At 37.6% G+C, this 13,354-nt stretch overlaps 1 protein-coding gene across 11 annotated transcripts in view; it reads left to right on the plus strand.

Moving 5' to 3' along the window:
- KIAA1328 (KIAA1328 ortholog) overlaps positions 1–13,354 on the plus strand; it is a 387,444-nt gene that overhangs the window by 240,066 nt on the left and 134,024 nt on the right. For 6 of the 11 annotated variants that reach the window (NM_001374109.1, XM_054537561.2, XM_054537562.2 and 3 more), the window contains 1 exon segment: positions 5,486–5,593. The exons of the other annotated variants lie outside the window; for them this stretch is intronic. In NM_001374109.1, coding sequence (NP_001361038.1) covers positions 5,486–5,593 — 108 coding nt within the window. 11 annotated transcript variants of the gene reach the window in all.

Consider the following 13,354-nt stretch of genomic DNA (forward strand, 5'->3'; position numbering starts at 1 on the left):
TCTGACATTCTGTTTAGGCTTTTTTGTGTATATTTAGTCTACTTCTCTTTGTTGTTCAGATTGTACAATTTATCTTGTTCTATTCTCAAATTTCTGTTTCTTTCATTTGTCCTCTTCATTCTGTTTTTGAGCCAGTCCATTGAGTTTTTAAATTTTACTTATTGTCTTTTTCATTTGTCTTAAGTATTTTCCAGAGCTAAAATTTCCACTTAGTTCTTCTTTATGTCTTCTCTTTATTTTCAGAGACTTTCTGTTCTTTTCCTTTCAAAGAGCATATTTGTAAGTGCTTTTTGCAGCATTTTTATGATGCATGCTTTACTATCTTATCAGATAATACCAACGTTTATGTCATCTTGACACTAGTTTCTGCTGGTTGTCTTTTCTTATTCAAGTTGAGATTATCTTCATTTGTAGCATGATGAGTGATTTTTATTGCATTCTGGACATTTTCAGTTTATGATGTGAGATACTGATCTTGGTTCTCTAACACCACCCCAGTGAAGATTTAAGATGTCTCATTGAACCATTGGAAAATGGAAGTCTAGCCTCCCACTGGACCTTTGCTGGTGGGAATGGGGAAAATGAGACCACAGTTTTTCCCATGTTTGGCTGTAGTAGGACAGTTATTGTCTAAAAGTTTTCTGTCAATATAGACTGCTCCTTTCCTCATCCTTTAGACAGAGAGAGAGCAGGCTGTTTTTTCCTCTATGACTTTGGAGTTTCTAGGTTGCCAGCTTCTCCTGCATTCAAGATTTCTAAGGCAAAAACAAAGCCCAGGAAACTCACCATGTTGTTGTTTTTCTGGCCCCTGTTTCTTACCTTTTACAGTATTTTGTTTCAAGTATAATGTCTAAGATTTTTAGTTGTACAGGGGTAGACAGAAGTGCAGCTATTTCATCATGTCTCAGAACTGTAAGTCCCTAGAGATTTTTATTAAATAATGGAAAGCAAATACATATGTAAAAGTTCAGGCCAGGTGTGGTGGCTCACGCCTGTAATTCCAGCACTTTGGGAGGCCGAGGTGGTGGATCACCTGAGGTTGGGAGTTTGAGACCAGCCTGGCCAACATGGTAAAACCCCATCTCTACTAAAATACAAAAATTAGCCAGACATGGTGGTGGGAGCCTGTAATCCTAGCTACTCAGGAGGCTTAGGCACGGGAATCACTTGAGTGCGGGAGGTGGAGGTTGCAGTGAGCTGAGATTGTGCCATTGCACTCTAGCCTCGGTGACAGAGCGAGACTGTCTCAAAAAAAAAAAAAAACAGTTCAGTAAGTCTAATGATTTCTGATTTTCTTCCAATTTAATTTATGCAGTAACTATGTAAATTAAATTTTATCAAGTATATTTTATTATTTTTATTCAAACATTAGATTTTTATAGATTGAACAAAAGTACTTAAGAAAGCAAGATAACCAGGAAGGTTCACAGTATACTCTGGTGATGGGCAGAGAATGCCTGTTTTCTGTCATTACCATTGAAATTTGTTACTTTTTTTAACTTCTAAAAATGTATACCATCTGGAAAACTACTCACCTAAAATAGCTTGAGATCTTTCTGGAACCTGGATCTCTTTATGCCAATTGTCAGTTTAAGCTGACCATGTTTTCATCTTGTGTGTTGAGTTCCTTTACTTGAAAGTGGTTGGCATTTGACTACAACGCAACCTTTGGGTTATATGGGAATTATCCTTGGAAAGAGTTATTTGCTTTCTGGCTTTAGGAGCCCCAATGTTTTACTTTATTCACTTTGGGTCATTTTCAGTCTTCTTGGTTAGCCTTTGTGAAGGAAATATATCCAAACCATCAGACAGTACCCAGCTGTAACACTGGCCACCTTTAGAACTAGTCATGCTGGGCCGGGCGTGGTGGCTCACGCCTATAATCCCAGCACTTTGGGAGGCCAAGGCGGGTGGATCACGAGGTCACGAGGTCGACACCATCCTGGCTAACATGGTGATACCCCATCTCTACTAAAAATACAAAAATTAGCCAGGCATGGTGGCAGGCGCCTGTAATCCCAGCTACTCGGGAGGCTGAGGCAGGAGAATCGCTTGAACCCGGGAGGCAGAGGTTGCAGTGCAGTGAGCCGAGATCGTGCCACTTCACTCCAGCCTGGGTGACAGGCAAGACTCTGTCTCAAAAAAAAAAAAAAAAAAAAAAAAAGAACTAATCATGCTGGTTTCTGGTGCCTTTGTTCATCCCAGTCGTAGTTCTGCCATTTCATGTATCCTTATGTTGCTCTCATCCTAAAACAAAGTTCTTTCCAATCAAGACAGTAAAAAAAAAATCCAAATCCAAGTGAGATGCCCAGAGAAACAGAGACTCAAGACATACATTGATTGAAGGATTGATTGATTGATTGATTGATTGATTGACGGAGTTTGGCTCTGTCACCCAAGCTGGAGTGCAGTGGCGCGATCTCGACTCACTGCAACCTCTGCCTCCCAAGTTCAAGCAATTCTCCTGCCTCAGCTTCCCCGAGTAGCTGGGATTGCAGGCACACACCACCACACCAGGCTAATTTTTGTATTTTTAGTAGAGACAGGGTTTCACCATGTTGGCCAGGCTGGTCTCAAACTCCTGATCTCAAGTGATCCACCCTCCTTGGCCTCTCAAAGTGCTGGGATTACAGGCGTGAACCACCGTGCCCCACCAAGACATTTCTAACTGAACAGCTTTCACCTCTAGTTATCCTGCCTACTGCCACCATGTTTTATCGTAGCTGGTGAAACCCAGAACTAGGACCATAAATCTGTCCATTTAATTAATCAGTATCACAATTTATATTTCTAGGCTGAAAGTTGCCCTACTCTCTGGCCTACTTTTTAGGTTTATGTAATTTTATCACTTTTGAGTCATCTGAAACTCAACCTTCTGCACATTAGTATCATATAACAAGAATATCTATCTCACATGAATGCTCCTAAGACATTGCTTTTATTGTGCTACTTCTGAATTTTCAAAACTCATGATAATTTTGTATTAGGTTATATTTATTCAACCTAGTATTTGAAGGCTTTTATAATTTGGAACCACTTCTCTACCCATTTGTCCCACTTTTCCTAAGAAATAAAGTTTTTTTCCCAAAAGGCAGATTTGTTTCCTTGAGATCTTTTCAGTGTATCCTTCATGTTTCTTTCTCAAGCCGTACCTTTTCCTCTGATTTAAATATCTCTGTCCTACTTTTCCGTTTATCTACACCCCGACTCTTCATTATAACACGGTCAAAATCCCACTACTTAAAATTTCTAGGTCTGGTTTCTTTTTCACATAACTAATAATTTGTTATTGAATATGTCCAAAATCAGCACCTTATTGTTTAATGTATAATGTTGTTCTGTAATTTAGTTTCATTCTCCTTGTCTGAGCACATATTTACTAAGCCCTCTACTCTGCACAAAACTCTATGTGAGGAGTATTAAAATAAGCAAGACTTGATCTTGGCTCAGTATATTACACATAATCTCATGCTTTAATATATATATATAATTTTAACTTTTATATATCTTTACTAAGCTTGTGATTTACCTGCCCCAAGGAATTTTTTTTTTTTTTTTGATACAGCGTCTCACTCTGTCACCCAGGCTGAAGTGCAGTGGTGTGATCTTGGCTCACTGCAACCTCTGTCTCCCGGGTTCAAGTGATTCTCCTGCCTCAGCCTCCCAAGTAGCTGGGATTACAGGCACCTGCCACCAAGCACAGCTAATTTTTGTATTTTTAGTAGAAATGGGATTTCGCCATGTTGGCCAGGCTGGTCTCAAACTCCTTACCTCAGGTGATCTGCCCGCCTCGGTCTCCCAAAGTGCTGGGATTACAGGCGTGAGCCACCGCACCCGGCCCCAGGGAATTTCACTTCAACTAAATTCATGAATTAATATCTGCTATACACAAGCCATTGTTTATAGTGCTCAGGATGTTCAGGAAAAATATTGGGAAGGCAATCTAATTGAATACCAAATGAGTAGCACAGAATTGTTATAGTAGTTCAGAATCTTGGGACGAGCTTGTCATTTTAGAATAAATTTGGCATGACATTGGCATTTACATTGTAATTAATGATTCATTCTGCCACCTTGTTACTACGTGATTGCTGATAACAACTTTCGAAAGGGTATTATTTTTGTGAGTACTTTCCAGACTGATCAGAGAAGATTTATCCAGAATATTATTCATGATTGTGCCAAGAACCACCTTAAATCATTTTTGGTGCAAAGTAGTGTATGTATAATGAATAAAAATCAAGGCTAATTATAAATATTTACCTTTGTCTCCCACTCTAACAATATGCCTTAATACATGTACTGTCTACCTAACTATGATAAAATTCAGTGTTCACCAGTGAAAAACGTGTCACCTTGAGAGAGTTATGTGCCTGGCCCAGCCCTCACTTTAGTAATTTATAAATAGATAATGGTAAAAGTAACTGTATTATAGAGTAGTTGTGAGGATCAGTACAATAGTATATATAAAATGCACTCCTTAAATGTAGTTGCTGTCATCAAGATCATCACTACTGCTGTAGAGGCTGCTGTGACTGATATTATTGCTGCTGTTTTTTCACTTTTCTCATAATTCCCTGATTTGGGCATTTTGCATCTACATTTACCTACCTATGTGTCACCGCCAAATATTAGTCTTAAACTGTAAGTTCCTGAAGGGAATTGATCCACGTACTTTGTACATTAATTCCAACCAGTTAGTTGGAATTATAGGAATGTCTTTTGACAATGATGAAAATGACAATATTGTTTTAATAATGTTTTTACACTTCAGAGTTTGATTTCATAGTTAAAGAATATGCTTTTACAGATAACCAGAGAACATTTCTTAAAAGCCAAGAGAATAAGTGTCACATATTTGATACCAGTGATTAACACTCAAACTCCCGGTAGAAAACCTTTTTGCTGAGTTTTTCCATGGCTTTCCCTCCTCAGTACATGTCAGTGTAGGGCTAAGTAAGCATTGATGGATACAGTGTCTTCCAATTCTTTTGGAAGAATTCATCTTTGACTCAGGGAAAATATGTTGGTTAGTGAGCTGTACCCCTAATTCTTTGAAATGTGAGTATGAGAAGTGGGTGCTTCCCATATAAATGTTGGTCAGGGTTAGTGATAATTAGAGTTACTAGAATTCACATTGAGACACTGGTGATCGCAGTACACTTGCTTACAATGAGTAGAGGGAAGAGTTAACTTTCTACCGCAGAGATTTAAAGTGCTCCTATTGAAGTATCTATAATTTAGAATTTTTAAATGATATTCTAACCAGCTTAATCTTCCCTACCTTTCCTTTAAAGAAAATTTAAGTTACTATGAAATCAATTTGTGTTTATGTATATTTAAGAATTACTCATTTATTTTTGACTGAGTTTTAATTGGAAAATAATTTCTGGGGATCTAGCTGAAAGAGCATGGTTTTCCAAAGTTTATCATTCAGGTTATCAGGCTTCACAAGATTAGAAATTTTTTAAATTAATTTTTACAGGTTAAGAGCTCAGGCTCTGTTTAAGTCGAGAGAACTGGTTGCTGAAAAAGAGCTTACTAAACCCCAAGAACTCAAACTGGATATGAATGGCAGTGACTCTGGACCAAGGTAAACCTGAAGTCTCAGTGAAAACAAGAATATTAAGGGCATAAATATTTAGGATATGTTTGGTATACTTTTATAGCTCTATGTTGATTAATACAGTTTTGTGACCATATGAATAAGTACATTCCTGTTATAAAATTTTGAAAAATATAGAAAAATATGAAAAACAAAATAAAAATCATTCATAATCCTACTACTTTGAGAGAATCTTTTGAGCCCTTTTCTACTATTTCTTTTTTTTTTTTTTTGGTGCAGTATTATAGTCTATATTGAGTATTAAGGATTATGCTTATACAGAATTTTATGTTACTTTTTTCACTGTATCATATTTTCTGATCTTATTAAATACTCTGAAAACATTAATTCATTCGACAAATATATACTACTTGGCAGCTGTGCTCAATATTTATCTATTAGTCTGTTATTGGATAATACAGGGTTTTGCTATTATAAATTTTGCCTTGAAGAACATTTCTCTAAATAAATGTTTTAAGTTTATCTCTACCTATTTCCTTGTTATAGATTCCTGTAAGTGGAATTACTAGTACAAAGTATATATGAATCTTTTTACGATCCTTGATTCACATTTGCCAAATTGTTTTGTGTGATTGCTGGCCTAGAGGCTAGGTGTGCAACAATCAATCTGGATCCTGGAGTTAAAGGGTAGGCCTTGAACCTGGGTCCTGGATCCTGGGTCTGTGGAGCCAGCCCAGCACTGGATTCTATAGGGTCAGGCCTAGGTCTGCCTCAGGGTGAGACTATAAAGACTGAGCTAGCATGGAGCAGGCCTGGTGCCTGAGGTCAGGGATGCCAATCTAGACTGGGGCGGGGGTAAACTCGGGCTTTGTGGACTGACCTGGCTCTGGGCTGGTCTGGAATCTGAGGCAGGCCTGGAATTTGGAATAGCAGGATCTCACCTGGTGCTGAGGCAGGTCTGAATGCTCATTATGTAGTATTGGCCTGGAGTCTGGGACCAGGATGGGCTGCCCAATGCTAGCTTTTACTGAGGTGGGCCTGATGTTAGCGTCTGAGGCAAAGTCTGGTTCTCACTTCCCTCTCTTCCCTGCGCAAACAGAGGGTATCTCTCTCTACTGTGTTGCCAGAGTTTGGGGAAAGGGTGCTGCCAGTAATGTAAGTCTGTTCTTCCTACCCTTTTCAATACATTCCTTCTTATTTTTGTGCTACAGCCTGGTGCTATAATCTCTCACCTGGTTTACATAGCTCTTATAAAGGTATTTTTTTAAGTGGATAGTTATTCAAATTGATGTTTCTGATGGGGGAGATGGGAGGGGCAGGGACAAGTCCTTGAAAGTCCTATTCTGCCATCTTGCTGACGTTCCTCTTCCTACAAGCAGTTTTGACTGTTTTAGACGTTTCCTCTTTTATCTGTTCCTTCTAGTATTTATATCCATATTTCTGAATAACAGACTTATGTAGTCATTAAGTATTGACTTTCTGCTATGGAAATTGATGATTTAGCTCTCACTGATAACTATCTATTTGCTCCCTCCTTTTCTCCCTTTTATCTTCCCTCTCTTTACCTTTCTTTCTCCCTTTTTCCCTCTCCTCCCTCTCTCCATATTTCTCTCTACATATATAACATACCCCCACACGTGCTATTTCCTTCCTTCTGTCCTCTCAATATATCTATATTAAAATATTTATAAGACTGTAAATATTTTATGCACAGCTGAACTATCTACTATTCTTAAATTTAATTTTGTATAATTATTTTCTCTGGAGTTCAAAAATGCCTTATTCAGCACAGAAAGACAAATACGGTGTGATCTCTCTTATATGTAGAATCCAAAAAGGTTGAATCAGTGGTCACCAGGGCCTAGGGGTTGGGGGCAGGGGCAGGGGGCGGAATAGGAAGATACTGCTCAAAGACTGCAAAGTTTCAGTGAGCTCGAATATGTTCTGGAGGTCTGTTGTATAACATGGTAACTATGGCTATAATAACATATCATATAGTTGAATATTACTAAGAGAGTAGACATTAAGTGTTCTCACCACAAAAATATGTAAATATGTAGGGTGATGGATTTGTTAACTAGCTTGATTTAATCATTTTGCAATGAATACATACAGTATATCAAAACATCACTTTGAGTACAATAAATATATACAGTGTTTACCAATTACAATTTACAAGATATCCCTCCTGGAGACTCCCATAAAATCCTGCTCTAGTATGAACTTTATTATTCTCTAGGCATTTTGTCTAGTGATTTCATCTGAAATTTCCTTACCTATCATCCTGGAAATTTTCTTTCTTTTCTATCATATTCCTTTTTTCCTGGATCACATGCTATCCTCTTTTTGGTTTATACCCTTTCATCTTACTAAAACATGCCCTGCAGTAGCTTACTGTAGGAGTGCAGAGGCAGTAATTTTTTTGTGTCACACCTCTGAAAAATGTCTTTAGTCAATCTTCATGTTTAATTTATAGTTTAGCTTTATATAGCATTCTGACTTAGTAGTTTTCCTCAGAAAGGATTGAAGGTTGTATTCTATTACCTTCTAGTTTCTAGTATTGCCATTAAGAAGTGTGTTGCAGTCTGATTCTTGATCTTTTTATGTGACCTATTCCCCATCACAACTATTAGGACTCATCTTCCTCTAAAATTCGAAAAATGTATGCTGATAGGCATAAGTTACACCTTTTTCCATTCATGCAGAATCTTTTAACTGGGAAACTTTCTTCAATTTAGAGAAATTTCCTTTGCTAATGTATTGTCTCTTTCGAGAACTCATCTTACTGAGATGTTGACAGTTAGAATAAACTCTGATTTTCTTATTTTTCTCTCCTATATTTCATATCGGGTTTTTTTTGTTTGTTTGACACAGGGTTTTACTCTGTTGCCCAGGCTCAAGTTCAGCAGCACAATCACAGCCCATTGCATCCTTGATCTCCTGGGCTCAATTATCCTCCCCACTCAGCCTCCCAGGTAGCTAGGACTGCAGGTGCGTGCCACTATACCCAACCAATTTTTTTGTATTTTTTTAGAGACAGGGTTTTGCCGTGTTACCCAGGCTCATCTCAAACTCCTGGGCTCAAGTGATCTACCTGCCTCAACTTCCCAAAGAGCTGGGATATAACACTGTGAGCTACTGCACCCAGTGTTATAATTCTTAATTTCTGAAAACATCTTATTCTTAGAAAGGCCATTTTTAAAAATAAGAACCCATTCTCATTTTACATATGCAATTTTTTTTCTTATCTCTGAGAATATTTGTAATAATTTTTGAAGTTTTATCTCTTCCTGGTGAATTGTGTCTATTTTCACCAAGTTCAAATTGCCTTTTTCCACAAATGTCTGATGATCCACCTATATTGTGAAGCAAAACAATAAAAAACTATGAAAAGCTCTCAGTGTATTATGAGCAGAGCTTGTCAGCTAATGGACTTCACCATGATCAGGTAGGCACGCTGGGGACTCTTACTTGCTACTATCCGTAGATTTTCTTCTCTTGGGATGATCAGTTTCCCCAGGGATAAATCTCTTGCAGGCGTGAGAATAAGGGATACAAGCATTATTTAAGTTTCATGCCAATGTGGGGAGCCAGGGGGAGTAAAAAAAAAATGGGCTCATCACTTGTTATGTAGGCTTTCACTTAATCTCCCTTTTAACTATATGGATTTCTGCCCTCAATGTATTTTAGGCCCCAAGTTCAGGGTCATTCTTTTTCAGCCTCTCCTGGGGGATAAACCCTGCAGTCGTCTTCATACAATGGGAACAGATAGAGGAGGACACGTTGGTTTTTCACTGCTATAGAGACTTTAAATCAGCTGTGCTTTTAGTACCATCTGCATTTGTACCTGCTTCCTCCAGTCCCTGAGCCTTTGAGGAGTTCTCTGACATGTTTCAGCTTACAGCATCTTTCAACCCCAGCTAGCAGATATTTCAGTTTTGACTTTTCTACTTGGCTAGTTGAGTTTCAACTGATACACCTGCTTTCCAGCCTTCTAAAATTCTATAACATCTCTTCTCTGTTGTGCTGTCTTCACTTTGCAGCTTCATAGGTTTTATAACTTTTTTGTTCTTTTAATATGAATTTTCAGTGGTTTTAGAAGAGAATAGAGATATGTATTCAATCAGTCATGTAAATTAGCTCTCCAATGTTTATTTGTATATTTAAACCATATTTGGCAATTTAGTAGGCAGAAAGATGGAATCTTGTAATTTGCAGTCACTCTGTATTCAATTAGAATGAACACTTTTCTATGTTTATTAATGCTTTGTGTTTCTTTGTGGAATTTTCACTTCCTATGTTCATATTTTTTATATAGGGACATTATAGTTCTTCTTTAGTTCATATGTATTTTTTAATTTAATTTTTTTTATTTTTAATACTATTCATGTTTATCTGTATCTTTACTGATTCACTTTCTTACTTGCTTATGGTAGAAAAAAATATAAAATGCTGATAATACTGAAGAAGAAAATAAAATGTACCTATAATCTCATCATCTGGAGGTAATCTTTGTATGTATTACTATGTCTTATTTATTCATGAGTATGTATTTTTATATTATAAATTTTGTTTCATAAACCACCTTAAAATTTTTTAATTGAACTTCAAAACATTTTTAATGTCAACATATCTCTTGTAAAAAGTAAAAAACATCAAAGACATATTAAGAAAGTATCAGTCATTTTTCATTTTCTATTCTGTTGTCTGTCCTGACTGTCTTGGTTGAATTAGAGTTAGCACTCTAATATGTATCCTTCTAAACCTTTCTTTATGCTTACAAATATATACAACATGTGTATGTATTTGAAAACAAATTGAACACTTTTTTCTCATTTAACAGTACATAATGGTTATTTATCAGAGCTATAGTAAGCAGAGTAATTCTGCCCCAAAGGTATCCATGTTCTATTAATATTTCCTAAGAGGGTGTGGTGGGGGAGGGGACGTGTATATGTGTGTATGTGTGTGTTTGAGGTAGGGAGGATAGGTCCCTATCTCTAGCCTATCAAAATTCTATACTGTCTTTTGTGACTTATCTCAAATAGTACCTCTTCCAGAAATATTTTCTTTGCATTTCTTTTATAGCCCTTATATTATATATAGATGATAAATATTTGTACATTTGCCTTATTCTACTATTAGGGTACTTGAAGGTAGTGGCTTTTTTTTTTTTTTTTTTAGATGAAGTCTCATTCTGTCACCCGGGCTGGAGTGCAGTGTCACAATCTCGGCTCACTGCAATCTCTGCCTCCCAGGTTCAAGCAATTCTCCTGTCTTGGCCCCCTGAGTAGCTGGGACTACAGGTGCATGCCGCCATGCCCGGCTAATTTTTGTATTTTTAGTAGAGATAGTGTTTCACCGTGTTGGTCAGGCTGGTCTTGAACTCCTGACCTCAGGTGATGCACCTGCCTTGGCCTCCCAAAGTGCTAGTATTACAGGCATGAGCCACTGAGCCCTGCCTGGTAGTGGCTTTTTATATCATCCAAAGCACTTAGCAAGGTAGTTTTTCTTTTCTTAACAATAAAAATTTTTGTTGAATTGCTCAGTATTATATAAAAGTACAAAAATGGTCAAATCTTATTGGAGTATGCAAAATTACAAAACTGTTCATTTTTAAGGGTCGTCTTTGTATAACCAATAAATTAACATCAAACAAACTAACTAAAAAAGAAACCGGAGGACTTAGAAACAGCTTATGACTTTTGAAATCATTACTATCTTTCATGTGATAATTATCTTCCAATGGTTTGGCTCAGCTGTGCCCTACCATTTGCTCTTATTTGTCATTAAGGCCTTACATATTATTTATTTTCATTCTGTAGCATTTATGCAGGAAGGCAGCAATGTAAATTCCCTTGCCTGGGATTCTTCCCACAGACAATAGGAAATAAATTGCAATTAGATTTTGGTAATTGTCTATAATTAACTCAAAATGAACTGTTAATTATAAAAAAAGTTTTCACTTTCTCATTATCTCATTTATTTTAGTCCCAAATTCTTAATGCCTCACTTAAGTTTAATATTTTAAAAACAGTATTTTTAATACTAAGATAATTTAAATATCCAAATAGATAAAATTTGCTTGAAATTAAATTTTATTTAGGGAGTTCTAGTGTTAAAGCCAAAGAGCCTGCAAGGTACAAAGTAAATGGATCATTCTCATAACCATTCTTGATTGTATTTTCTAAAATTAGTGGGCATTTTTGTTTAATAAATCTACAAAGGCTTCTCAAGGCTCTACAGTATTCTCCCCTGACTTATCTCTAATTGTTCCTGGTGTTAGTGGAGACAACATCATTTCCATAGCAAGTGGAATCAAATAGACATTAAATTCATTGTCTTTACTTCTTTCACCCTCACATTAGATGAAATAATTAAGGACTGCTGTGTGAGAATTCTTGGCTTACCAATGACTGTCAGACTTGGAAGCACTTGCCAGAGTTTCTTGAAATCCTTATAATGTATGATTTTGAAAGGTATATGGTCTTCTCAGAGGCATTTTAGGACTTTTTTTGGAAGCGGTGTATAGTCTTATATTTTTGTCATAATTATTTAAATTTAGGTCATACATGCCCAGATGCCCCTAGACCTTAGAGCATGTCCATCTCTTTGACTGGAGCACTAATTTTTTAAATCTCAATCTTTCTCAGTTAAGTGTGAAAGGAAGTCATCTCCTAAGAAAGATGGCAATGAGGAGAACATTGGGGAGGAGGTTGCTGATAAACTTGAAATAGCCTCAATTGAAGGTATAATAAGAAATCATCAGAAGATGATGAATACGAAGTAATACATCCAGAATATAGACGTTCTCTTGAATCAGTAAGGTAAACTACCTTAAATAGGCAACTCTTAGAAAGGTAAATCCAAATAATAAGTATATAAAACCTTCCGCAACTAATCAGGGAAAACAAAACACAAAAGGATAGTTCAAAATGAATACCTAGAGTCACCCAGAACTCACTTCCTCTACAAAGAAGGATCAAAACAGTAAATAAATAACTTAAGTGTCAAATAGAGCTTCTTGGAGAGAAGCACTGGAATTCATCAGGGAAGTCACAGGGAACCTCTGAGGCACAGAAGGAGAGAGAAGCAAAGCAACCAGTCTGGCCAGGATCAGCTCACACCAGGAAGAACCCCTCATTGGGAAAAAAAAGTGAAGTAAATCACCACCATGTTCTTTAAGTTCTGCCTTCATTACAGAGAAAGAGTTAGCAAGTGATTTCCAGTGGTCCACATTCCCACCATGGACTCCTGCAATTCTAGCTATAGGAGAGCTCTTCAGTTCTTATGGGCCTTGAGGCTAGTATAGGCAGCTACCTGGAGCCCATGCAACAGCATTGTTCCAGCAAGAGAGTTGATACTGGGTCCCATGTACCCACTGAGACTCAAGCAGCTGCACCTCCCTGCCATTTTGGGAGATCAGCCTCCATCAAACTACATTCTGCCTTAGGTCCCAACAACCCCTGCATCTTCACATCTCTGGAGCCCTGCTGACATCCCTCTACATCTTTCTAGAGGGCTAAATTGTCATGATGCTGGCTGGACCCAGTAGTGAAGCCAGATATCCAGTACTGTTGTCCACATATTGTCCTACACCCTAGGGAACAGGCAGTTCAGCACACCAAGGAAGCTGGCCCCAGGACAAAGGGAGCCAAAGCATGCGCTCCCCATAGCCTGAGAGTTGCCTATTGAGGGATGCTGCCACTAACAGCAACCTTGCTTCCTCCAACAGCAGGACCACAGAACAGCACATGCCTTCAGGGAGCCTGGGGACTGGCCCACTCG

Source organism: Pongo abelii, chromosome 17, assembly GCF_028885655.2.
Source record: "Pongo abelii isolate AG06213 chromosome 17, NHGRI_mPonAbe1-v2.0_pri, whole genome shotgun sequence".
Taxonomy (NCBI): domain Eukaryota; kingdom Metazoa; phylum Chordata; class Mammalia; order Primates; family Hominidae; genus Pongo; species Pongo abelii.